Here is a 27,545-nt window from a genome sequence, read left to right as displayed (position 1 = left end):
TGGAGGTTTCATTTCAGTTTTCAATTTAAAAATTGCTATTTCTGCGGCAAAATGAAAATAGAGAGCTTTGTCATAGCAGCAGTCATTTATAAAAGCCTTGAACTCTGAGCACCCCTTGAGGGAACGAGTAAGTAATACAAAATGTGGATTCATATTTTCATGAAAATTTCTTGAATAAAGTGTATATTACAAAATGAAACTTCGCACCTATCAGTATTCTAAGTAAAAGTATCAAGTTGGAGCAATATACTTACTGGATGTAATTCTAACAAAAGGTTTTGTTGGGGATGAATTTAATATGAAACTTCCCGAAGTTTTAAATGAAACATTTCCTCGCAGATAAATATCACTTTAATTTCTATTGATTGTGTATAATGATCGGTTACATAAGTAGGAATAAAATCATCCACAGCCCCATTACTTATAATAACGTTGATAAAACAAAATGGGATATGGATATGTATCTAACTATCTTCACATTCTTATAAATTATATCACAATTGTCTTCCTATCGGCGATTTACCCAATGCTCTTTGGTGTACGCTATTCTACTTATAGCTAAGAAAAGCTTAACCAAGTAAATTTATCGTACATTAAGTACAGTTTATTATAATCCTACATTAATACCTCCTTGTGTTAAAAAAATCAATTAACTTTCCGCGATATAAAAGTGTACTACCTGATTAGAGAATTCACCAAGATCTCCATCAAAACGTTACACTAAGATTTATATTTTACATGATTGATAAGCCACTATTTCAGTAACTGTTCAAATAATTCCTCACAGGCTTCAACTCTGTTGAAGTCTCTGCGTAGACGCCACAGCTAGGTTAGAAGCAACAAGATGCCATGCGCCATCATAAAATACACCTGGCCTTCTATTGCCTAGCATAGATAAGCCGTATATAAAAGTATACCGATTTAGTTTTATTACAACCCGAATTTCTTCGTTAACATTTGAGCAGATCATAAAGGTACCTAGTACAGAGAAAATTTCATGTATACGTTATGCATTTTAGAAGAGGAAATAACATTTCGACTATTTATGCCAGAAATACATGTATAAGCGATAACATTTTAAAATACTCAATTTAAACACAGTAATTATTATTAAGTATGGTGAGCACCCTTTTCACACAATAATATGTTTTGATGTAGCGTTCGATGCTGGTTAATGCGCAAGGCATTTCCAGGAGCCTGGTTCGAGATTTCGGCTTCATTTAGATATAAGATTGAATTTGCTTGCGGGTTCGGATTTCTCATCTTCTGGACGGACTTAACAATGAATGGAATAAAATTTCTGAACAGTGGAAAAAAGTGTTAGTCCAAAAACAAACGGGTAGGTACCAGGTAAATATAAAATAGCGTATTTTCTTGCCATGTTTGCTAAGTTTAATAAGGGTAATTTTAATAAGCCAAAACCCAACATGGGCTTAAACCTTTGAGACGTAAAATTCTATGTTGTTCATTTCAACAAAAAACTGCGTAAAAAACAATTCTCTAAGATAAGGTGCTCACCATAGTTAACTTGCATTGAATTTTGTTTTCTTATTTTACCCTAACTTTGAGCCTATTGATCAACGCCTCTTTACAAAAATATTCTTACTCTGCTCTGCCTGTCCTTCCGCTTTTGAGAAGAGTATTTTACAACAACGGATTTTTTTACCTCGGGACACGCCCTCAGGTACAAAGTAAGACGTTTTGTTATCCTCTTACGAATTTCAAAAATTGAAATTTTAGTGACATGAACTACAATTAAATTACTAAAACAATATAATCACAATTATTCACTTTATGCAATGATATGCTGTTGGGCTTATTAAGAAAAATTTAATATCTGACGACGTTGTAACTGTCAGTGCCCAATAAGTCCAGATTATTTCAAATTAATTGAACGAGGTAAACTGAAACTGGAAACCCCTAACTAAATGAGAATGTTTTTGAGCGATACCAAATTTGTGTTGTTGTGTTTTGAATAGTCCAGCGGCCAAGCAGGTTCGTTTTTCTTTGTCTGCGTATGCCATACTAAAATCTACAAAATAAATGTTAAAACAGTTATTAAATATTTTCATAGTTGTGAAAAGAAGTTGGCGAAGCCGAGAGGGGCATGGGCATATGCGCGTGCGCGCGTTTTGTCTAACATACTTACTCTAGTACAATTCGAAGCCAAGAGTTCAGCTTCAGAGGGTTCGAAGGGAGCTAGACTCTTCAAAAATCCGTCCTCCTCGAATCCAGGTTTGAAAGGCATTGAAGCTTGTGGTCTAGAGAGCAGGAATTGCACTGAAATTGCAAAGCCTGCCATGTCGACTGCAAATTTCCTGCCTCCTAGCCAACCATCATAAAACCCAACGAAAGTGCCGTTTTTAACAATCGGCGAGCTCACTCCTGCTTTGGTGATGAGACCGACAGGAAACAACGAAACGCGTTTCGTGTATCTAATCTAAAAAAATTTTTTTTTGTTCGCAATCAACATTTTTGTCTGTTTTTACCTCACTAAATAAATCCAAATCATATGTGTTGTCATCGTCTGCAAAATAAAATGCCCCGGTATAGGCATTTTCTCGTATCCATTGCAAACCTTTATTACGATTAGATACTCCTCGAGGTCTTGGACCTTTGGTTTTGTTCCTATATTGTGCTGGCATCGGGGCTAAAAACGAGAAATCTTTCATTCCACGTAACAAAATTACTGCGCCGGTGTAGTATTCGATATTAGCACGACTTGCGAATATGAGTTATGAAACTTACCTATCATATAATGATATCTGATCCCGGATCTGCGTAAAATATTATCTACAAGACTATTAGGACTGTAAGCATCATCAATCACCAGCCACACTAAATTGGGTACCAACATTAGGGTGTGAGACATTCTAGTCAGCTCTGCTAGTTGTTCTGCTCTTCTATAGGTAGGAGTGATTATATACAAAGGAGGAAGATCTGAAGTCACTTTGCTTAATATTTCTTCACACTGAAAAGTAATTGAATGATACGAGTACTTGAGAAGATTGAAGTGGAGCAGTACTTACCGGGGTTTTCCTGTCAGAAGGGTATTCACTCGAAGCGTAAGGATAGTAAATGTGGTACTGGACAAATAAGATTGTTGCACATATAAATACTATAAGGTACAGTTTCATAGGAATCTTCATAATTTGGGAAGCTATCTTTTCCTGAAAGAAAGACAAGGTTAAGCTCTCTACTGTTGCGACTGCATGCGCGCACGGCAAAGTGATGGTCAATTCAAAGTGGCCACAGCACTTTGGCATACAGACCTTCAAATTTACCAGTGTACATGCATTAAAAAAATTATATTATTGTCATAATTTTTACTCTTTAATTTTATACAGTTTGAGGGTTTGCGCAAGAGCGGTCTTTGGCTCTGCATAGGTTAGTTGGATCGACTGATTTTTTGTGAATTTTTTCACTTTGGCAGAGAGTTTTACTTTCTATAGAAAACAAATAACGAAAGTAATGAACTTTTAATGATAATTTCAACTGCCCTATAAGATACCTATAAATAAATTCACGGTGAAGATACCCAATGTGACTAACATTTAAAACTCATAAACATACTTACACAAAAAAGGCAGACATTTTTGACAATCATCTTTAAAAATTTTTCGCGTTTATTTACGAACAGTTATTGACTCTACGCTTTCACTGGTGGTACTGCCTTATCAAAAGGTTCTTCCTGTGCATTGAAAGACATATCGTACTTCCTGCGGGATACAGGAGAGAAAACGATACTACTCGAAGTAGTCGCATGTATACGTATAATTACTATTGTTCATGTCTAGATATTTATTTTGATATGAATAATTAAAGATTATTCAAACAAAGCACAATAGAGGGGATTTAAGCGATAAATTTATTGACCCAATTGCTGTATTTTTTTTGTATACGTCCCTACTAAAAGCCCGAATAACGTAAATTAGTGTTGAAATATACGAAAAAAAACCAGGGGAGATATGAAAAAAGTAAATTTCGCTCGAAGAAATCTTGCCATTAATAAAAATCACTAAGTTTAATAAAGTTTGACGTATCGCCTCTCTCAACTTTCCCTAAAATTGCTAAAAACTTGCTGAAACCACAATTTTCCCATCGATCCCCAGGATTAAAATGTCCGACTAAAGCTTATATTACAACTTTATGAATAGGATGGCATTGAACATCAATTTTCTACCTTACTATTGGATACTAATCTGAGTTGTGGTGGCATGTTTATGTCGTAGCAGTACTAAGTAAACAATTTTGAATACATAAATCTATAATTAACCATGTAAGGGCCAACACACACTGTTGCGACTATTTAGAAATATCCTGCAAAATATTTGGTTAGGTCAGTTTATTGCCATAAAATTATTAGGAAAAACAAATGTTAATATCGTTGATGTGTGTATACGGGGATATATACTTTCAAAGTTGAACAGGTGAGTGGGCAAATGATAGATTTTATAGATTTCATTGATCTAGGAAATTACATGTATATCTATGTGTGGGCTATGGCAAAGTGCAGCTGTACGCGGCGGCCTGACTACATCCGAGCGGCTGCGCATTTGCTACTTACACAGCTTAACTAAGTTTTTAGCATATTCGAACTTAAAAAAAAATCATTTAAACATAGTTTTTCGCTAAAAATAACACTATGCAAGAGAAGAAGAAAATTCAAAATATGTTAGGGAGCACACAAATTAGAACTTTCACTTATGAAAGTAATAAATAGAAAAAAGTTATTTATCACACATTACTAACGCCTTGCGACTCATTTACAAACTAATTACTTTAACCACACGATATGCACAATCATACTCTAGTTCAGATTCCAGCCACATTTTCTCACTTCTAATAAAGACAAAAAACACTAGTCTAGACCGTGTTAAGCAACTGATCTCAATTTTGATCACATTTATGGTCCACTGTCTTGAAGGCTAGATAATTTCTTAAAATAAAGACAATTTCCTTATTATTATATCGATCTACTGCGACTTCCTCGTACTTAATTCATGCACACCTCTTGAGGCCCTTCTGCTCTAAATGACAACAATAAATTGGCACCTACCAGTAGATTATTGCATAGTTGCTCATTGTTCTCCTAATAAACCCGATCAAAGACATACTTCTATATGTACGTCGGTTTGTTGTTGGCTTTTACTACATATGCTGACCCATTAAAGGACATTTTAATTAATTAGTTTTCCAATTAACTTTGACCACTTCAGTCTATTGAACAACGTTCAGCGACAGTTACAACAAAAGCTTATTGCGACACTACCGTGGACTAGGCATTTTAAATATTTACTGTCGCTCCCCTTTGCTCTTTAATGCTATGCTTCATTAAAAGGATGATCAATAGAAGGGATGGATTTGCCTGGGTTTGCCCAACATAGATGTCGTCGCCACATCGGCGTGTTTCTGTTAGGTCGGCTCATTGATTTTGTCAAGAAGGAAAGAAACAGTTTTCTGGTTTTCCCATGGCGGGAGTTGGATTTTGACTCGTGCCATCTGTTGGCCTTGAGAGTTAATTTACTATCATACGTTTCGATTTAATGTTCATACCAAGCTAAAATCAATTTGTATTACTGATTGCTGTAGAAGTTGTAACGCGAGAACTTGGCAGTTTTTAAGACAGGAAAGATAGATGGTGGTGAGTGAAATTTTAACAACCAAATCTTAAAAAATATAATCTTGCAGTCCTTCATATAATTTCATCATATTTTGCTCTGAAAATTATAACACAAACAGTATTTTTTCCAGGCGATCTTAAAATGCAACATTATTCACCCGTGAACACGTACCTAAAGAGGTACTTTAGGGCCCAAGGAGAAAAAGGGGTTTCTTGAATTCACCGCAAGGGTCATGATAATGCAAAAAACTGAAGATTTTCTAGCTTTAAATGACGAAATTCACATCCATTAATAATTCGCATGGAAAAAATACTCTTCTTACTCACAGTAACAGGTCTTTATGGTGCTTTGCCCGGTTGCATTGATCTGACGTAGATATATATGGTACAGTTACGGTGACTCCTAGATATTTCTTTAATATTACTACGTGTCTTTAGCACATCTATGATATCTAAAAAACTTTAACAATTAGTATGCTTCCCTGTATTAAAAATAACAGAAATCAAGCAGTGAACTCTGAAGTTTACTCTGCACTGCAATTAATAGTTTCAAACTAATCAAGACTCGGATGAAGATTCGTTTCCTCTGTCGCTATCATATCCGTTTGATCAAAAAAATTCAATAATTCAAAACACCACGACTTAAGGGCATATAAATCGGCTATAGAAGCTGCTGAAACAGTAGTTTTTTTTATTATACATAGCTGAGCATATTACTAAACCCTTATTCGGTAAAATTTTATTTGTATGTGCATTGTGGTAAGATCCGTTAAACGTCTCTTATTAAAGCTATCTAAAGAGCTTATTGAAGCTCTTCAGTTAGTTCCGCTAAGCCCCTCAATTTAGATGTTCGATTTTGTTAGCTTGGATGGGAAACCACATACAGGCATTCCTGTTATTCATACAATTCCACCAATACGTGAATCACGATACCAGTCGAATCAAACATCTTTATTTCATTCTCGTGTTGACTAAATACTCAAATAGCATATTTAAGGTACATTTCAATTCGTCTTTTATTTGAAATAAATATTCTATTACTATTGTTTAAATGTATTTGGCTGATGTTAATTAAAACTTGCAGATTTAGATATTCAAAACAAGTATTCAGTTCTTTCTGCGTGCGTCCATAAAGCTCAAGCATATTTTTCCATATTAAGTTGCTTCTCAAATTTGCCAGCTTCGAAAAAAAATAGACTTGAAAATTGCAAATTTTAGCAGAGGGCTTAAATTATTTAGTAGAGGGCTTAAAAATAAAAGCTGTTCACATTAATTACAATGACTTACATTGACTTTCTTGACTTTTTATCATATTCACTTTGATTTACGAATATTGCTAAACATTGCCACAAAGAGCAATTATCCCTTTTATCACTTTAATAATAGACTTCTAGCAGACATTTATTCCTGTTTAAAAAAAAAATACCTACCACTAATGCTCGGGATTTGTGTCCAGTCAGTACGAGGTTCGTGGGAATTCGACAGATTCGTAACGTGGGCGTGAGCCCTGGGTGCCTCTTCAGACAAAATTTTTGATCGGCAAATATTTGGCAAGTGAGCCTGAATCCTTCAGAACACGAGATTTTTTTAAGTTTTCTTTCATCCCTGGAGGGAAGATCTACTACCAGCGGATGACCATTCTAAGATGGCATCAAATCAGCATTATCCCTCTAACCCATTTAACTTGAGGTGAAATCAAACAAATTCTAGTAGGAAACAACATTTACTTAAACTATGTAATTTTTACACGTTAAAAGTTTATTTAGTCTCCATGTGAGACTAGCATACGATTTAATATTGCACATGAAAATAAAGGGATTACTACTTACAAATTACCTTTTAATTATGTCATATACAGGTAGAGCAATATTTCTTATAAGTATAATTTGCTTGTTAAGATGAGCAGTCCAAATTCGCTCGTTAAGATGAGCAGCCCTAATTAACTCATCTATCACTGCGCGTATGAGGGCAGTTGGTGACTATACACATGCGAATTAGTCACCCAGACCACTAAACTTCAACGAAGTGAAAAGATTTCACACTGAAGAATCATCATACCCTTTTAAAGTGAGGAAACGAAATGAGCATAACGCTGATGGACATTACACAAGGTCGGTATGGTTGAGTTGCGATCCCTGACGAATCTAATGGTAAACACTGTCGAAACTGCAAGCTTGAAAATGTTTAAAAGAAAACGATGAAGTAAGCAACACCACAAATGACAAAGCTAAAATAATTACTATGAAAACCGTCCTGAAACATTCAGCAGGGTATCACGATGTGGAAACAGCTATAAGGCTTTAGTGAATATGTAATAAAACTGAAAGCTCTGCCCTTTTAGGAAAAGCCGAACTGATAAAAATCTGTTTATGTGGGGGACTTTGATCTGCAAAAGCGACGAAGAGTTAAAGTTGAGACCATTTAGAGAAATGGAACTGACTACTTGATGTTTATTTACACGGGTATATGCTGGCTATTATTATTTAGATACAAGGTACAAGTAATGGTTATATTTTCACTATTTGGTCTTAGGGAGTATGGAAATTTGCATAGAGCCCAATGCAAAGCGCCCTCATCAATGCTTAAATCAACCTTTTTAGAACACTCTATACACTGGCCTAATACAATGGTCACAACAATTTAGACGCGTACATAGGAACTGACATAAAAGGGCTAATAAAGTGATGAATATCTCTTTCCGCTGTACAAATACTGCCCCCTGACCCCACTGGTGGTACTGGGCTGTATTCGCTACTACCCACGGCAGCTCCAGAGTGCTCGTGGAGCTTCCTCATGTGCTTTTTGAGATCAAAGTTACGGCAGAAGCCTTTACCACACACCCGACATGTAAACGGCTTCTTGTCGTTGTGAGTGTGCATGTGGAATGTGAGATTATAAACTTGATGAAAAGCTTTGGAACAAACAGAACATTTGTAAGCCTTCTCCCCGCTATGGGTCAGCTTATGGTTCTTGTAGTTGCCCTTCTGATGGAAACCTTTCCCGCAGTACTCACACACAAAAGGCTTGTAGCCGTTATGTATTCTTGCATGCGTGTTCAGAGTAGATGACCTATTAAAGGCCTTCCCGCATGTATGACACTTATGCGGTTTTTCAGACGTATGAATGATTTTGTGTCTGCACAAAGTTGACGCCTGTCTAAAACCCTTCCCGCATATTTTGCATACAAAAGGCCGTGCGCCTGTGTGCACCGGCATATGCCTCGTGAGGTTGTAATGCGCATTGAAGACTTTCCCGCACTCGCCACACTCGAACACTTTAGCCTTTGGAGCGTACGAGTTTGACTCTCCATTTGCGTTGTTGTTGTTGTTGTTGTTGGTACTGCCACCAGTGCTCTTTGGTGCTGGCTTCACTGAAGAATGAGCTTTAGTACCGCTTTCTAGAGGGACTTGAGGCGGCAGCCCGGAACTATTCTCGTTGCGCTCTTGTATTGCTGGGTTATACAGGGACATAGACCCTAGCATCAGTTGACTGGGATGATAGTATACTAGGGGGTAGTTCTGCAAAAGTTCGTGCGACTGAAGCACATTAGGGACATATTTCTTGAAAGCAGATTCGAAGGCTGAGGAGTAGGAGAATGTGAGATTTTTCTCGTTGTCTAAATCTTTTTTCTTCTGCTTAACGTCGGGCTCCATGATTTTGGCTATGGAAAATTTGAGCGTCCTGGAGGGTGGAGGAGAAACTGATGGAATGTCGTTGTGTAGTTTGGTCGATGTTTCTGGCGCTGCCATGTTGGAGTCTCTCTGTCACATCTGAAATCGATAATTGAGCTTTTTTGAAAATTGATAGTTTTTTATTTGTTTCAACTTAATTAATTGTAAAAAAATAGTTCTTTAAAGACGCTGCGAGCTCAAATAGCTTAAGCTCGTAATATAATAAAAATACGAATCAAGAATTTCTAAAGAATTTCCTCTTTTCCGTTTAATTTCCCTGCTTTCCATCTCCAGCAGTACGACGAGAAAACAGTCAATTGGCTTTCGTCAAGAGAAAAATGCATATCGAAAACGCTTTGGATCTCAATAACAGAAAATCAATGAGGCGTGCACGGATTTCCCAACTTGGCTTATAACCTGTCACATCCCAACGGACATATTTTAAAAACCCGCATATTATTGTCATGAATTTTATTCAGCTTTGCTTATTTCGAGAAATGTACTATTATGGCTTCAAAAATGGTAATTTTTCAATGAAAATTGGTTAACTAAAGAGAATTAAATAGCTCTGACAATTGAAGTGTAACAAAAGTTTTGTTGCCAAAATCTTTCCTAAACTGAGTCAGTGGTTAAACGTAAGGAAACGCTTGGTGTGCGGAGCGCAGCATGAAATCAAGGTTGTACAGGTTGTTAATTAAATATGTAGATGTAGACAAATTTTAGCGGGTGAATCTGAAAAATTTTAGGATGTTTCAGGCTCTTCCCGATGGTGAACGATCTTTGCGTCGTGATTATTTCTTTACGCGAAATTTCAGCAAGCGTTTCCGTAAAAGAAAAAAGTAATAAAAAACGAAAATTTGCACAAATTGCGAAGTGCGACATATCATCATGAATTTCTAATAAAATTCTAATTAAAATAGATGAAAACTTATCAGGGCCGTATGTTGAAAAAACAACAGTATACGTAAGCAATTAGTATGCGAAAAATTGCCAGTGAATTGAATATCGCACATGCAACCGTGTGGCAAATTTTAAAAGCTCAGCAACAACTTATTCTTTTAACTCGGCTTAAAGTCTAGAACTATTAAACGGAGCTAAAAAACTGCGCGCCACTGTTAATATTGGCCGTCTATAAGGGCGGTCACATTTGGTGGCGGGTTTGACTCCCCGAGAACTGAGGGGGTTAAGGGTGTCGTGTCGCATCAATTCAGGCGCAGTTGATCGTTAGTGGTTCGGTGATGGCGGGCCCGAGGCACGAATCGTGGCGCAAACAAATTGCTCGCGTCCTGCTTACTGCTGTCACCCACAGGGGTCGCGCTGCAAGCCGATCTTTCCGGACTGGCTGATTAACTAGAAACGAAGCTCATGAACGCCGGTCCACGGTTTTCCCTAATTGACTTTTATCTCCTTTTATTGACCAACAAAGGGTTGGCTCCAATTTAATATATACATAGTACAACCCGCACTGGAGATCCAAATATTTGATTTACACTTGCATAAAGCAGAAACTTCCTACGCGGATATCCGCCCCTTTAAATCGCTTTATTTTTTATTTAAGTACGCCAGGAGTAAGCCATTATATCTAGTTGACAGGGGCCGCAATGCGTTGACAGTCGGTCCGCAGTGCGCCAAATCCGAGTTAGTGCCACAACCTATGGGCTCGCACGAGCAGTTGTTTTCCGAGCGTCTAAGGGAATCCGGAGAAAGCTGGCGAGAACGAAAAGCTTTTTAGGGGCAGTTTTTCTAGCGGATTCGTGTCACGTCGGAGTCCCACTCCAAAAATATTCAAGCGCCTAACATTTTTGATTTGTTCCCGTATTACTTCTCCATTAACTAAAATGTCCCGGATACGCCGACTGCTCAATAAAATTAATTTACATGCATGTTGGTACGCACATGTGCCAAATTAGGAGCGCAAAAGCCAATTTATCGGCATGTACGAAACCAATTTCGCAAAATCCCGGATTTTCCATGTTTCTAGTATATGTGTCTAATAAAATATAATAACTTCCATCCCGCGCGCACACGGTGATGACCGATTATAAGTGTCAGCAGTTGCTGGCATCTCAATTGCCGATTACGGGGAGCAGAACAGAACAGATCAAGTCGACTGGGGTTGTTGGGGGTAGTTGTTAAGGGATTGCTGACAAATACGGAAACGATTCTCATCTGTCACTTTCGAGGGTGGTGCGGAAAATCAATCTGCAGTTATCACCGAAAATTGTCGAATTAAAGATATTTCAATGCAGAGGCAAATTCGGGAAATAAAATTGATTTATCAGTTGAGTAACGCACCCTCAACGAACGGCAATGAGATTTTAGTCCCATAGGCACCGGTGTAATTATCTTTGATAAATATTTGCTCGGTATTTACCTTTCAAGTATCGGGGTTCGACTTGCCGCCGATGGAAAAGTTTAACGTATAGGGATACGCTTCCACACCCCCCGATCCGTCCAGTTTTTAATCTCTTCCTTAAATCCCACTTACAAAATCATTCGCAATAAGTTTGGATTACGTCTGTTTTATTCTCTTGCACATACGAGAGCCATAACCCATTTTGCCTTGTATGCAAAATTCAATATTAACTTTCTACATTACGCCTGATTTCTTATGGCACACAAGTATTATTTATTACGAAGGAATGGAATTTTAAATAAATCGAATCTTGCAAAACAGCCGCGATTACTAAAAACGGAAAGTTAGGACCCATATTGCATTTTACAGGTATTCTTCGAATCTATTAAACTGACAAATTATTACTGCTAATTCGTCGCAGCCATAAAGTACGGCAGTTGAGTAATAACTTGATTTTTTGTGTTCAAGTCGATGAATGTTTGGAACATCAAATTTCGAAGCTTTGTCAAATATTTGAATACTGAAAAAAGCTTGAAATTGTGATTTAAAGCACGCATGGCTGATCTTGACCAATAGACCGTTGATGTACAAGACGAAAGAAATGCACAAATTTGTTACCGTGTAGTCTTTCATCACGCCTCACTTCATCTACTTACATAAAAAAAAAAACGAATACTGCAATGTTTTTTAGACGAATATGTAAAATTTAGTGACTGAGGCTTATGAGTGATGTTGCATTAGAGGTTAACACTAATTTTGCACGCTTTGACTTCCTTTTGATGATCTACATAATTGTTATTTGGAGCTCCCTTCAGCGGGTAACAAGCCATATAATCTGTCTTGGGCCATAAAAAGAGAGAACTTAAAAAATTCATGTTGCTGTAACGCTGTAAAAATCCATGTTATTAAAGATGCAAACTATGAGCAAATCTGGGGCCGATTCCGGCATTAAATAATCCGTTGACGTATTTGTCATTTATACACGGAATTGCTGCGCATGGCTGCCTTCCGTTTTTTGCACTGCCTGAGTGTGGGCGCCCTACACGATTGGCACAAAATCGATAGTTTCGCTGCATTTTTGAACATCGATTTCCACTTGAATGATGGCAATAACATTCCGATCCAATCAAAACATAACAAAATTAACTCGACCCAGCCATCTCAATTTAGGATCACGTTTACGCTCGGCATGCCTAATAGGCATGATAAATAAATATCGCAGGAAATAATCGCTTGAATTTGTACACCCCGAACAATACGGTAAAACGAAGGGCTGTGGGGTCCAGGCCTCGTCATATCCGGCACGTGTGCCAAATACTTTTTATACAGTTTAACCGCCTTTCAGCATTACGCCGGAAAGATAAAGCCGCCGACGAAATTACCCTTAAATTATGCATAAGTTGTTTACACTGCGTATTGGACTCAAACTATTAAAGTAAATGGTTGATCGATTAACTTATGTAGTTTACCCATCCAGGGCAATCGGTTTTGTAGAGGCTTGAACTGCACTACAAAATCACATGTGTGTACTTTTTGGAGCAATCTGTCTGGCTAACATTTGCATTGAGGCGCCTAGGGCTAAAAGCTCACGAATTTAATTTAATTCACCCTTTTATGCAAAACGGACAAAAGGAAGTGAGCAGACCACTGCTGCAGTCCCTTATCTAGGTATACTGATTTTTTATTTCGAAAACCTCAGTATAGTGACAATGATTAATTCCTCACTTTATCGTCTATTTAAATCAGACAAAGCACCTCACTGAATTAACACAATCACACTTTTGGTTATCTCAGGTTAGTCGAGAACTTGTTAGCAATGGTGCGAACAATCAACAAATCGTATAAATCATTTTCTGATATTTTTTTTCTCCCATGAAGATTTTTTAAAATTTGGGTTTATCAATGTTGATGCCCGTGATTAATCGGCCAATAAATTGTCACCAAAAATCAACTATAAAACCAAAATGAACCACTTAAATGCAAATGAGTAACTCTAGATTGATTGTCAAATGGATAAGAGCTACGACTAAGGTAAAACGATGAATATTTTATTTCGTTAGGTGTTGCGTGCGTGAATGTTTAGCCATCAATTTAGAGGATTATTTATTCTAAACGTCCATCGTTACTATCTGGTCAGCTACGTGGCTAATCGCCCTTTCTCCGCCATATTTTTGCCCCAAATGAGTTCTATGTTCGGACATCTCACGCACAATCAGAATAATACTGATTTAGAAGGGAAGAAAATCAATTTTATACATGGAGTTTCGGAGAAAGGTCACTATATATTTACACAGTTAAAACGGAGTTAAATAGCTCTTTTGTGGAGTAGTTTGAATAAAAATAGCGATTAGCCTCTCGATGAAGAACAAATGAATATCAAGAAATTGGAACCTCTACAAAGTGAAAAATAATTTGGTGTTTCAAACAATCGCTGCTTAAAAGACCCTCATCGCTCCGCCAGCTTACAGTGCTAAAGGTGTGAACCTCACTCACATAGAAATTCAGCTAAATGAGCACAAACTCCTACAAAAAAATCCAACTCAATGAGACAGATTTACATTTTCCACCTACTAGAACATCCAAAAGACTTGTTCTTCTAGTACCCACAAGAAGTGCCAAAATATGGCTTTTTTAAGCTATTCCGAAGAGTAGATGGGCACTACCTCCCGCAAAAGAACTGAACAACCATGGCCTGCACCGATGTCTCAATTAATCCCCAAGCAACACATTAAGGACAGAAACCAGACATCATGTGCTTACACAACAATCAATGGGGAACTTGGAGTATAAGAGAGACTGTTGAACAGCAATGATCGGCCATCCAAGGATTCCACGAAAACATCATCATAGAAGGTAGAACGGCTACGAACAACTGAGAACTATTGCAAAAAAACGTGTTTACGACTATATCAAGTACAAGTTTAACGAAACACTGCTACAAGGCAACATTGATAACTTCGCAAGTCATCGGTCCCACGTAATGGGGGTCGGATATGGAAGCTCAATGACGATCATCCTGATCATGATTATAGCGATAGGGGGTGGATCGTGCATCTTCTTTGGCGGGTGGAAGTTGTCTTTAAAACAAAGAAACAATTAAAGTAACAATGAATTAGTGGACTGCGTTATTAGAGCCGGATATAATAAAGCCATCAAAACGCAACGATGCGAACATAACGGAAAATAAAGTGGTGGAAAATAATCGTTAAATCGCGCAAGTCGTTTAGCCATGAAAAAACAGCTGGGGTGGATTTCGAGCAATCGTAATTACAACATATGTCAGAAAATTCAAGAAAACCACAGGGGAGTGGTCCTGTGGCTGCTTCCATACAAATTCACGTTCACAATGAATAATTATACAGGCGGATACAGACGGAGCTGACTGAAATCACTCGGAGTACAAACGGCGCGGATTTTTATTCACCATAGGCGTGCCCCTGAGGGAGCCGACGCAACCCCCCGTATCGCATAAAGCCCCGAAACACTCTGTGGCTTTATTTAAATGTGCAGCACTATCCGAATATTCAAAATGAAAAAGTCTAGAGCAGATGCAACTGCAACGACACATAATCAGTAATTACGCGATCCTCTACCCTACATTAAAGATCTTGATTTCTTGATATAAAAGGCACATTGCTTCTAGAACTCAATGAACGGACATGTGGGCCGCCTTCCGGTACCTTATTTCTTCCGGCAAATCTTTTGTACTTCAAACGCGCACGCGACTCAAACCCCTTAAGACTTTTTTGCCAGAGCAAAGAAGGCGGCCAGGGATCATCTTACGACTTCCTGCATCTGCAACTACACCTTTTGTGACTTCACCCAAGAACTATGTACCCTATATAACTGCATCTTATGACATTTTAATCATATTTGGGGCACGTTTTGATGTTTCTCACGTTACTCGCAACATTCGTCAAATCGTGACCAGTAACAATTCCAATGAAGGGTGGTAAGGTGTGTGGGTGCTATAATTGGTTTCTCATCTTAACTAAATCCCCTGTTGAAAATTTGTACTTATCGCTCCAATACATTCTAAACAGTGATTAACTCGTGCTAGTTGATGCCATGCGTATTCAAACAGTTAGGCGCAAGCCAATTAAAATGTGAGTTTTAAACAAGCAAGTGAACGTCACGCATTGCTCCAATCGGGGTACTAATTTCATGATTTAAATCGGAAATTCTCCCTGGGTCTGAGCATTGGATTTAATTATTGTTGCGAAATTTCCTTTTATAGATCGACTAAACCCACATTAAATTGGATTGTTACAATTCAGTTTCCTGAAAAGTAGGGTAATTGTAGTGGTTAGTTAAGAGGCATATTCTTCCCTTGTAGAGCTTGCGCGACATCAGGGCCACCTCACCGCTTAGACCGACGTAAAGGAGCCGATAGTTACTTCCCACTAAAAACTTAACACTTTTGCACCAAATAAAATATTTTATGTTACTTTTACTATTAAACTACTAAATCTTCCAATTCAGAGTCATTAAGTGCATATATGACTTTCTGACACCAACATTTTCGTAACAAATGTTTCTTTTTACTTCTTCCTTTTCATTACATATCTGAACTCCTTGCTTACTCTTCATGTGTTTCTTTGATTTCTCCTAAATTTGCGGTGTCCATCAAAATGTCCTATGTTACTGCTGCCCTTCCGGACGTGATTTTTTGCTAGATGAGGCTATGTGATAATGGCACCTCTTCACGTGACTTTATTGGTACAGATGGAACGTTTTCAATTGGGTTGCGTCGATGGCGAGAATGTTGATGCTTGCCGAAAATCGAAATGTCGGATTACAAATGTGGCATCGCTATGTTGCAGAAGAAGAAAAGTTGCAGTGATGGAGTGTTAGGCATTTTGCATTAATTTTTGAAATACTGAGGAAAAAATATAATAATTTTTTCCGAAATTTCGGTTTTTCTCCAACACTGACATAAGTCACCGGAATTCTTCAAATTCTGAGATTTCGCATTTCTAATCGACCGGTCCGAGATCCTCGCAGTCCAACTGCAGAAACTGACGTCCTGTAGATTATCGTTTGTTACACTTTTAGAATACACAGGGTGTTTCTGCTTTCTCTCTAGCACTAACTTTCTGTTAGAGCAACCTACCCTCCTGTAAATGTAGGCTATATGCCAAAGGTTAATAAAAATGTTAACGAGGAGGCGTCAATATATCAAGTACTGGTACAAATAATCCCATACACGCGATGGCACGGGTGTCGTTATGCACACGTAAGTCAATTACAATAAAATTAAGTGAAAGGGCGGAAACCATAAAAGTTTACCAGGTATATTACTTTATACCCTTTAGGATAGCTTATTTGTGGACGCCCTTCCCAATGATGTATTAGTGATGTTATGGCAGATCGAGCGTGGCAAAGCTGACGAATTCATTCATAAACATAAAATAAAATTTCAGATTTAATAGTGAAGTGTTGGAAACGACTTCAGACCGTAATGAATTTCGAGACGTTAAATAATTGTTCGTAACCATCAATCAAAACCAAGATCGACTTTTGCAAAACATATTTTTAATATTCTTAGCTGAGGGCGTTAATGTAAAAGCAAATCGGGCACACAAAAGCCATCTTGAGTGTAATTTAGAGGCATAAAAGATGTAAATATTGATTGAAATGAGAAAAATATCCCGCTTGAAATATGCTTTATTCTAACGGGGTTGTGCGTATCAAAGAACATGTGGCCCAACTAAGCTTTTGTTTTTATTTAAGAACCCTTAATGCCCGCTCTATTCTTTTTTCAACTTAGGAATATTCCGATGGGGTAAGTTTTAAGTGTGGTTGGCAGCGGAACGAGCCCTTTCATGTTTTTATTGCTGGTAATTATTTGATGGTTGCAGTTTGTGCACTACCGATAATCATGGCTAGCGCCCAATGGAGATCTCGCAAGTGAAAATATATCATCGTAAGTAACAATCAAATTCCCTGTTTCTATGATATATTGGGCATACTCAGCATCAAATATGCTTTTAAAAACTTCAAGAAGAAATTGCTGACATTATTTTTCGATAAGAAGTTTTAACACATAACGATCCTTGGCAACATCGTCATGAAGATACAGGGTGTCCATGTTTTATTAATATACCATTGGTTTTCTTCACAACATAAAACATTTGATAATAAAATTTTTGAATTGTTCATTAAATCTGACAAAAAAAAACCTTTTAAGCTTTTTCCTCGTGTTTCATCGATTTCGAGTACCCACATTCGCAGTACTGCCACTGATTATTGCTCAAAATATGGATTCTTCAATATTGTCTAACCAAAAGCCAATGCGTTGTGCAAAAATATCTCAGCTGGAGCATTTTTTTTTTCAATATTGGACGAACAATTCGAGAACACTTTTTTTTTTCTGAAAAACTATTCGAGTACCATCTTCGTCTTCAAAAATATTCAATGGTGAAATTAAAAACAATTTCTTTGCGTATGAATGTATATTTTCTTGAACAAAATTTACACATTCATAATATAATATTTTGTTTATAATATACGCGTTTATATAAACGTTTATAATAAACGCAAATGTAACACTCTGTATTTTCGTAACGATGCTGCCAAAGGACCGTTAATATTTCTTCGAACTTTTTATCTCAAAGCCAAGAAATCACCTTCTAAAGTTTGCCAATACCACTCTACACTCACTGCATTTGGTAATTTTTTAAATTTTTATAAGTAGGATTTCCAGAAATGTCTGTTTTAATTTATGTTACGTTACGCATAAACTTTTTAAGAGAAGTGTAACATTCATGTATTTTTTCTAGTCGTAAAGGCCATCTTACTTTATTTAACGGGTAACGGGTAAAAATGTGATTAAGGTCGTTATAATATTCCTTATAATATGACTCAAAAAAGGTGTGCAAATTTATTTAAAAAAATCCCATCGACACCATTTGCGCATAGTTTAAATTTCACCGATGACAAGACAGAGGTTAAAAAAATGATTTAAATAACTATCTATAAACTAAACTATTATTTAATTCCTTTCGACATACTTACGCAACAACACACAACATTTTAGATTCTTTTAGTCAAGTTATAGATTCGCTTTATCCGACGGCCATTAGGAGGGTTAAAATCGGCTTCACGCATGTATGAATGTCAGTATAAAACTAAAAAGACCTAATACATATATAACTGTCAAATTATTGGAATATAAACTGGTATACTTGCGTTTATGTAATCCATAAATTGACTATATCAAATACAGTATCAAGATTTTATCAACGTCAACGTAATAGCTGTTTTTGGCATATAGACGCGCAACAGTTTTTGATACGTTGTGTATTTTTAGTGCAAATACGTTATAATGGTTTTCGCCTTTTTTGTATATGTGATGAAGGCGAAAGGTTGTATTATCAATCAATAAAAAAAATCGTCTTTAGAATGTTCTTAGCCCAATCGTAGCAATTAAAATACCAAAACAATAATATAAAAATCAAAAATATATATACTGAATTGCAATTTATAGGATTTATTTAATCTGTAGAAGAAACACATTTTTGATCGGTTATTAGCTTGCTAGCAACATTTGGTAATTGGAAATTAAAAATTAACGAGTTATCTGCATCAACAAGGAGCGAGCGATTGGAAGCGTTAGTTGTTTTTGACATGCAGATTATTGCAATCAAAACATCCAATTTAAGAGGTATTTATTGGGAAACAAATTTTATTCCAATGAGAGAAAATGATATGATATATAGAGCGAATTAACAAGGGCTGGGCACACCACTTTCTTTAATGGAATAGGAACAATTTTTGTTAAAATCACAAAAAATTGATAATTAAAAGAAATTCATGCGTTTTTGACACTTTGACTTTGAATTTAAATGAAAATTGTTCAAAAATAAAGTTTCTAGACAATAATCAACTGTATATCGTTACAATTATTTCACAAAAGATTTCTGACCTGGAATTTTCACCTTTAAGTTTAGTTATGTAATTTTTCCTTAATGTGTATGTTCTTGAAACTATACGCTTTATTTAGAAATTCATAGTCGTTACAGAGGCGTGGTCCTGATAATAGGAAAATATTCCGGAGAAACATATATCCCAAAAGTTAACAACTATCACCCAGGTTTAACTTTAAGCATAGTTAGGTTTAGTGTTGGCACAATAATATCTACCATTATTTTCCTTTCGATTATGATAGTATTATTGCTATTAATAATAATAATATCGAATAAATTATAAACGGACTTCGATCGATTACTGCCAATCTCTGCACATCTTCGCCGCTTCAAATTTCCTTACACAACATTTAATTTTTGTTTATGATATTAATCATGTTTTTACCACAACATCTACGGATTACTTTTTCAAGCAAAAGTGCATATATTACTTCTAAAAGACGTTGCATAATGAGTGTGCACAATATTCGTCGCGTGTTGGTCAATTTTATTAGATCTACAATAAAAACTAGTGCAAGCACGTGCTAGCCAATCTAAGCTCTGAAAAGGGTAATTTGACGCGGAATACATTGTAAAATATAATTTATATTTTATAACAAACAAAACCTAATTTAATTATAATTTCGCATCAGTCATGAATTATGTAATCAACCACTCCCAAAACAGAACATTAAGTGTAGTTGCAGATTGGATTCACTTTGTTGCAATAGCCTTTTTATGCATTTTTATACTCTTGTGAATGGTTAAATTGCATAGCTTTATCGGTTCATTTTTTAACCCTCGCATGAATTCCTGGAACTACAAATTCACTGGAGTGATAACCATCATCAATCTCTGCAATCCAAAATTTGTGTCATAAATTAAAGAACCATGAAAATTAATCATCGTCATACATTTCGCGTGTGTCGACCCTTTTAATCATATGCAAATCCAGTAAAACAGAATAATGGGTAACGATACGGGCTTAATTAATTCTATCTGTCTTATGCGATTTGAGAAAATTTAATAATTTTAATTCGCATAAGGTCGGAAGCCACCCCGGTAACAGCAGTATTCGATCTATTAATATTATATAAGAAATGTTATAAGACAAACGCAGGCGTAGCATCCTATCATGCCACATAGAAAACCACACATGGACTTACCCAGAAGATAAAAATCCAGAAAATTCAATCCATCCGCATCCTAAAATCCAAAAATTGGCAAACTAACAGTCTCTAGGAAGCCATGTCCGAAAATGTCCTTCATTTTACACTTCTCACACATCAATCGCCGAGAAACATGTGTCACTAAAATTGGGCTGCCTCAAAGTTGTGGAGTCAATGGGTCAACTAACTTGAAGGTGTTTAAAAAAATATGTGGCAGGAAGAGGTAAATAGTGATAGGTAGCTCTCCAAAAGGGCAATCACGGAAAGCAAGCAGTTGTTGACAGTACCATAACCTTTGCCCCCCCTCGCATCGCAAAAGCGCAGCACCAACAAGACACTGGTGTAAAGAAGGGCCATTTGCATAAATTTGTTATAGAGCATCCTCATCGTTACGTCGACCTATGAAACGTCGATGAAATGTTTCCCGTTCAGCACCAGCCAATCCGAAAGCCCCTTTCGGAATTGCAAGGGTGGAGCTTCGGGGAGGATCTTCTCCTGTCTCAGGGGACGGCAGATGTACAGAGGCGCGCTTTGCTTTTAGGGGTGCCATTTAGAGCCTGCATCACCTGTCCCCGTCAACCTTTTTACAGTTCGGCCAGATAGCTGCTTTAAAAAATCCAATTCGTGTTGAAAATATGGGAAACTGGAAATATGCTGAGGTAAATGGTCTTATGAGGGTCACTTTTTCCTCATCAACCCAAATCGATAATATTTTCACAAATGTGGATTAAGCAAAGGTAAGCGGTTACGTTGACAAAACGTTTCTGTCCACTCGCTATGGGAGTCTTTCTGGTATTAGAGTTTTGGAGGGGACCCTTTGGGGAAAATTTCAAAAAAATCGAATTCGGCAGTCAATTTAGACGTCTTTTCACCCCTTTATTTTATTATATAATTGACAGCGTTTTAGAGTGAGTGAATTTAAATCTATAAACTATCTGAACTGTGAGTAAAATTAAAATTTTGATGCCCTGTATATCGAAAACTGCTAACTTCTGTATAAGACAAAATTAGTCAAACCGTAACATTTTAGAAAAAGAAAATGAGGATGAAATTTGGCGCATTATGTGAAGGCCACCTTGTATAATACCTTAAAAAAATTTATTCGCAGCTATCGTTAGCTTAAAATTAGTATTTCCAAGTTAAAACTTGCTATTTATCCTTCAGATGGAAGAATGGAAAATATTACGAAATCGAAAATTAGAATTATTAAGATGACGAACCTTTAAATGATATTCCGCCATATTGTTAATTGATTTGGCCAACTTGTTTTTGGACACATTGATTTTGTGATTCTAACTACTAAGATATTACAATATTTGTCACAGGAGAATCTTCTTACGCCGATTAAAGATAGGATTATCCTCTAAAAGAAACAAAGATCGCAGTTAATATAACAAGATGGCGACTCGATGATTTTGCCATGCTGATCGAAGAGTGATTGGAGGTGCAGTGTTTTGAAATTATATTTTTTTATGAGCTTCCTACGAATTTAACTAAATTGTAATTATAAAATAGTGATACAGACATCTTGTTAACCACAAGATAAAGATTTGAAACCGGGCAAATCCTGGCTATGTGGCGAAATTTTAAGCTTTGTAAAATGCCGCCTTAAAATTTTCAATATCCTAGATATTAACTGTGAATAAAAATAGTTAGTAGTTTTGTATGTTATTGTAAATTGAAATAATGAAAGGTAGTTTTTTTTCTTCAAAGTGTAAGACTGTTGAATTCGAGACAGAACCAGCCTTTGTTAAAAATAATATTGATGATGCATATCAAAAGACAAAACGTCGGATTTACGCGATTTGACTTTGCGATGTTGTAACTAACAAGAAAGTGCTCTAATAAAGTAAATAGTGAGGTATTTGTTTAGTAAAGCAAAAAAAGTGGCACATTTACTGTGTCAGTATCTTCATAACTGACTCGAAGACATGACAATAAAGGAAACTAAGACAGTATACGCGCATTTTCTCCAAGTAAAACATGTTTTTTTGCCGATTAAAATATGTTTTCATTTTTTAAATACTTTTATTCAAAGTATATAAGAACGAAAAGCAAATAAAATCGTATTAGTCAAAACGGGTCATAAACCTTTCCTTCAATTTGATAATATGTCATGAAATGCAGAAATTGTTAGGCCGCCATCACTTATAACGGAAACTGTCCAACATATCAACTGAATATAACCTAAAAATCTATTTTTAACCAATCAAACGGGAGCATTACGTATTTGACTTTTTGCACTATTCCACTTTTGACAACTTTCCGCAGCATTTGACGGCGTCTTTAGTTTAGGTTAGATTTATAGAAACTCAAAAATGCCCAACTTTGCGCTACTTTAACCGATCCTTTATCTATAGTGGTTTAGAAAATCCCCTTGCATTTCCGCGAATTTCCTCTGGAACCGTATGGAGTTTCCATTCAGTCCAAACAGATGTAATAGAACTAACAAGGAAAATCTGCGAATATTGATTTGCATATGGCCGAAATGTCAGAATCAAAGCTTATTAAAGACTATTTAAGTGCTAACGAGAAAAGAGAAGCTTATTTGAGCCGGAATTGAACAGACAGATATAATCCTTGTTTGGAGTGACAATCGTGTCGTGTGCAGACTGCTTATGAATGCTGAAGGTGTCAATACAAATATAAAGGGGCGATGAGCAATTAACGAACTTCCCTTACCCTTTTCGGATCGGTTTTGATCGCCCCCAAATCACTTAATCGATTAATCCCGGCCGTCTTGGTCCGATGTGTCCTTTGTTGATGGACTTTTTAGAAAACTAATTGGCTTTCTAACACCCTCAGATGTCAAACTTATGTAGTGTATCGGAATCTTAACCGTGTGCTTAAAAGAAAAAAATGTTTGTTTCTCATATATCAGAAACCGAATTCGCAGAAAAATTCTGACAATTTGACTCAAAATTGTCTGGATGTAATAACCCATCCCGCTGATCTAATTGAAAATATCGTTCCGGAGAGTTTCACCGAGGTGATATAAACGAGGTCATTAACTCTCCTCCACATTGTATAATTCCCCAGTAGTCCCCTCATATTAGGGCTCGCTGATGTTAAAGCTACTATGAACAAAATACAAATAATAGGGGATTTTGGATGGCCTGATACGAATTCGGATGATTTTTGTCACGCAGGTTATGAAGTGCGAAAACATTGTATGGAGGTGTCGAACCGTGTCAGAGATCCTCTTGTCTTCTTTTAAGCCCTTACCTTCAACTCCTTGGGAGAGCACAGATGTTATGCACACCTATTGTTAAGGACTTAAATTATGGAGCGAATCGTTTGCTCTGTAATCCCTATTTTCCCGACAAGGCTTATTAATAAAAGAACATTTAATTAGCAATGCGAAATGTAATTTCCCTAGTACATGTATTATTAGCAATATAGAGAGTGGTTCATTCATTGGTTATTTGGCCTTACAAAACTAAGGTACTCGAAAGATGAATGCTGTCGGAATGACCGTGAATGGTACCGAACCTCATCGGTGCGCGTAAACGTTCAAAGACGGATGTTTGCTTGATGAGCCATGAAAGCTTCTGGTTGATCCCATAGACCGATTTCGCCTTCGGGTTAGATCATAACAAGGTAAATAGCTGCAACCATATGAATGGCTTAAATTATTTGCTGTTGCCCATTGTTACGTCGTTGCGATTTGTGAAATGAACTATAAATTGATTACGTGTACACAACCAATGCGGTTTACACGTTTATGGGCACTTCTTAGACGCAAAAAAAAACCTTTATGGGCGCATTTTGTTCCGCCGGCTATAAGTATGTCTTTTGTTATTTTACTTTCATCCTTACTTCATCAATCAGGTCAATTGAATGAGGAGATCGAAGTTTTGACAGCAAATTGCATTGTAAGAGGAAAAGTATACGTGTTTGCAGTAAATTTTCCAAGCAAAAGATTCAGCGTTGAGGAAGGTCTCTGCAAATTCTGCGTATGAAGGCATTATTGGGTCTAGCACCTTCCGATATACTAGAAGATCACTAAAACAATGTGAAGAGTAATACTTTTAATGATCGCATTTTGAAAAAATCACAGTTCTATGAGGAACGAAATTAAAATGTCGAACGTCTTGCAATAATAAGTCTAAAATCTGGTCTATCGAACGGCCAACAGCGCACTTCTGTTTGACCTGGTCCGGGAAATATGCCTCGTGCTCCATGTGTTTGTTGCGACTTATTTCCGATTTTTAAGTACGCATTGCTTAACATAGTACGATAAGTTTTATAATAAAAAAATAGGTGAATCGGAAAAATTTAAAGCACGTAAATCGGAATTGATAAGATACACAAATGGGACGCACGACTTGCAATTTTTTTCTATTATGTGATACTTCAAAATGTGCAACCCCTTAATTCGCAGGCTCACGTTGCAGGTTTAATAGCGTGCCTTAGATTAGATTGATAAGACCAGTTTTCTCCTTTAACAATCTTGCTTAGATAAGGCATGATACAGTTTTTATGGTGGAGGACTTTGATCTGTTCCGTAAACAGTAGCGCTCAAAGTTTAATACCCCTCGAATGATGATGTTAGGAGGTTTTTTCACTACTCTCAAAAAACTAAAAAAGATACAATGTAGAATAACTTGCCCAAATTTGGTTTCAAACTTATTAAGGCCAACAATTTAATTTTATTCGCTAACAAGACATCAACGTCACATGCAATCAGGTCCCTGAAGAGACATTCCTTCCCCAAATAATCTGACCGCAAACATTCGCCCACAAATGTGCGGTCACTGAAATAAGCGAACATATTGGTTATACCCACGGCGACCGGCAATGAAAATACTCAATGCCCTCTGATTTATAATAGGGCCGCTCGTTTTGCAGCATCCAGATTAAGCAGTTCCTTTTCTTCCCCTTCGGTAGACATACACAACAACTACTTTGCTAATATCCTTAAGCAGATTACATCGTAGTTACGTTAGTTCTTCTGTACTATACACTATTGAGCCAGTGGCGTGGATGGTCGGGAGTTCTTTAGTCCCCTTTACCTCTTGGTAGGTGGATATGAAAGTGGAAAAGTTGAGAGCTTAAGGCAATGTCCATGAGCGATTGATAAAATTTAAAATATGATACTAAAAAGGACATTTTTGGTGTTACCATGAGAGTCCGTGCGTTGTTACGCCCCTGTGATAAAGGAAAGGTAGTCCATATGGTTTAACTCCTGTTTAACACAGGACACCGCTCTTTCATAATCTGCCGCTCAGGCATTTTCTGCGATTAGCCGATCTTCTTTGTTGATCGCTATAAATGGCTTAAACGCCCCCAATTTTACAAAACTGCTTGCACAAGTGGAATGTCCGAATTTGTAAAAAGAATTGAGATTGACACTAAGTACCTACCTACGCAAGGGAGTAGATTTTTTTAAGGAACTCCTAAAACTGCCACGGAACTTTTTATCTTCCAATATTGACAAAGAATCTCTTTCAATTTGAACCTAAAGCACCCTTAGCTGGAGATTTGAAAGGACATTTCAAGCAAATTAAAATCCCTCTAGTGCGCGCCGTAACCCCTTACATTAACTTAATTATTTCCCAGGATTCGCTGCTTATCAAACCTGTACATCTTAACAACTTCACGCCTTTACACAAATCACTCTCGACTGTCTTCCAACAAAGTTGTTCAACTTCGACATCCTGGAATTAGTTTCTTGGTTCTTGAGAGTAGGTATACGTTGAGCATCCGAAGTAGTGTTTTGATTTCTCGGTTTCTGAAGTTCATTTTGGATTAATTTTAATAAGAGATTATTTTGCATTACATTGAATCTGTGAGCAAGTTCGCGTCTTATATGAACAGCTAAAATTCTGACTACGCGCATGGAGAGTTTGCGACATGAACAATGCGTCGAAAATGCTCGATACGAACGTTCAGGGCGATAAAGTTTGCTTTAAAAAAATGAAATTTCTACGAGACCGCTCTTAAAAGTAAAATGGGAAATGTTATCTAGGCATGTACAGTCATGGTTCGATGGAATTGCTTCCTGACGTTTCGGTCACAACTGCGATGGACATTATCAAAGGCCATGAGGCTACGTACGAAGTGATCTCCCGCGTCTCTCGACATTGACCGAAGCGGTAAATAGAGAGACCGGTGTACTTATTCTCTGCTCCTCTGGTGGTAAGGGGCGGAGCATCGGCGCACGCGGAGCGTGACGTATTATATCATTCACTTCAGTCAGACAGACAGTTTACAAAAAATAAATAAGGAAAAAAGTGTAAAAGAACATTTAGGAAATGGTTTTGATTTAAGCCTAATAAAAATTCAAACGTGTATTTACTATCAGAACGCGCGAAATATCAACTGATGAAGATGGTGAATAAAAAATAAATGACCTTTTTCATACCGATAAAGGATAACACAATGAGTTTTTAAAAGAACATATTCGCACAACTTTGTTTACTCTGCTATTCCTCTTTGTTCGCCTTCTCAGTTCCACTTTCAGAATGAAAAAATATTTGTCAGAAACAAGCAGACAACCTCACAGACGTTTCATCCATTTATGATCACGAAAGCATTATAATATCGAGTGTTGCGGCGGCTTTGCGCAAAAGATAACGAGGTCTGTTCGGCGTCCTGCAGGGTTCAAAGATGCCGACGCCAAGTACTCGGCCCTTCAGACCATCCTAAAGTTATTCGAGACTTCACCAGTGAATGTTAAAAATCATCTTCATAGCATTGCATAAATTCTCAACAACTCATGCCATCAAAAACCGTTTGAAGCGAAAACACTCAAAAGAGGGGAATATTTTATGGATTTTTAAACGAGTCTAATTGAATTGAGTTCTTTGATGTTTT

At 36.9% G+C, this 27,545-nt stretch overlaps 2 protein-coding genes across 3 annotated transcripts; both read right to left on the bottom strand.

Annotated features, from left to right (window-relative positions):
* Positions 1-336: 336 nt before the first annotated feature.
* GlcAT-P (Glucuronyltransferase P) lies at positions 337-5,320 on the bottom strand. Of its 2 annotated transcripts, none has more exons than XM_066398910.1 (6): positions 5,060-5,320; positions 3,030-3,170; positions 2,749-2,971; positions 2,490-2,650; positions 2,150-2,440; positions 337-2,032 (listed from the first exon to the last, which is right to left on the bottom strand). In XM_066398910.1, exons 2-6 carry the CDS (start codon positions 3,147-3,149, stop codon positions 1,925-1,927), a joined length of 903 nt encoding a protein of 300 aa, XP_066255007.1. In that variant the 5' UTR covers positions 3,150-3,170; positions 5,060-5,320; the 3' UTR covers positions 337-1,924. The 2 variants fall into 2 exon arrangements, with proteins under 2 accessions (XP_066255007.1, XP_066255006.1); XM_066398909.1 differs by lacking the exon at positions 5,060-5,320 and adding an exon at positions 3,578-3,622.
* A 2,098-nt stretch (positions 5,321-7,418) lies between these two features.
* Positions 7,419-20,983, bottom strand: LOC136414746 (fez family zinc finger protein erm-like). Its single transcript, XM_066398927.1, has 2 exons — positions 20,724-20,983; positions 7,419-9,393 (listed from the first exon to the last, which is right to left on the bottom strand). The coding sequence occupies exon 2, from the start codon at positions 9,370-9,372 to the stop codon at positions 8,254-8,256; it is 1,119 nt and encodes a 372-aa protein (XP_066255024.1). The 5' UTR covers positions 9,373-9,393; positions 20,724-20,983; the 3' UTR covers positions 7,419-8,253.
* Positions 20,984-27,545: the final 6,562 nt, after the last annotated feature.

This window comes from Euwallacea similis, chromosome 18 (assembly GCF_039881205.1).
Source record: "Euwallacea similis isolate ESF13 chromosome 18, ESF131.1, whole genome shotgun sequence".
NCBI lineage: Eukaryota > Metazoa > Arthropoda > Insecta > Coleoptera > Curculionidae > Euwallacea > Euwallacea similis.
Note: the sequence above shows the minus strand (reverse complement) of the source record. Positions and strands in the feature narration are given on the sequence as shown.

Bases quoted from the DNA above. Each gene is read 5' to 3' on its own strand.
- GlcAT-P (XM_066398909.1), bottom strand. From the start codon at position 3,607: ATGATTGTCAAAAATGTCTGCCTTTTTTGT. The intron at 2,441-2,489 runs GTAAAAACAGAC...AAATTTTTTTAG, and splicing joins ATTTGGATTTATTTAGTGAG to ATTAGATACACGAAACGCGT. The intron at 2,033-2,149 runs GTAAGTATGTTA...TTTATTTTGTAG, and splicing joins TGGCTTCGAATTGTACTAGA to ATTTTAGTATGGCATACGCA.
- LOC136414746 (XM_066398927.1), bottom strand. From the start codon at position 9,372: ATGGCAGCGCCAGAAACATCGACCAAACTACACAACGACATTCCATCA.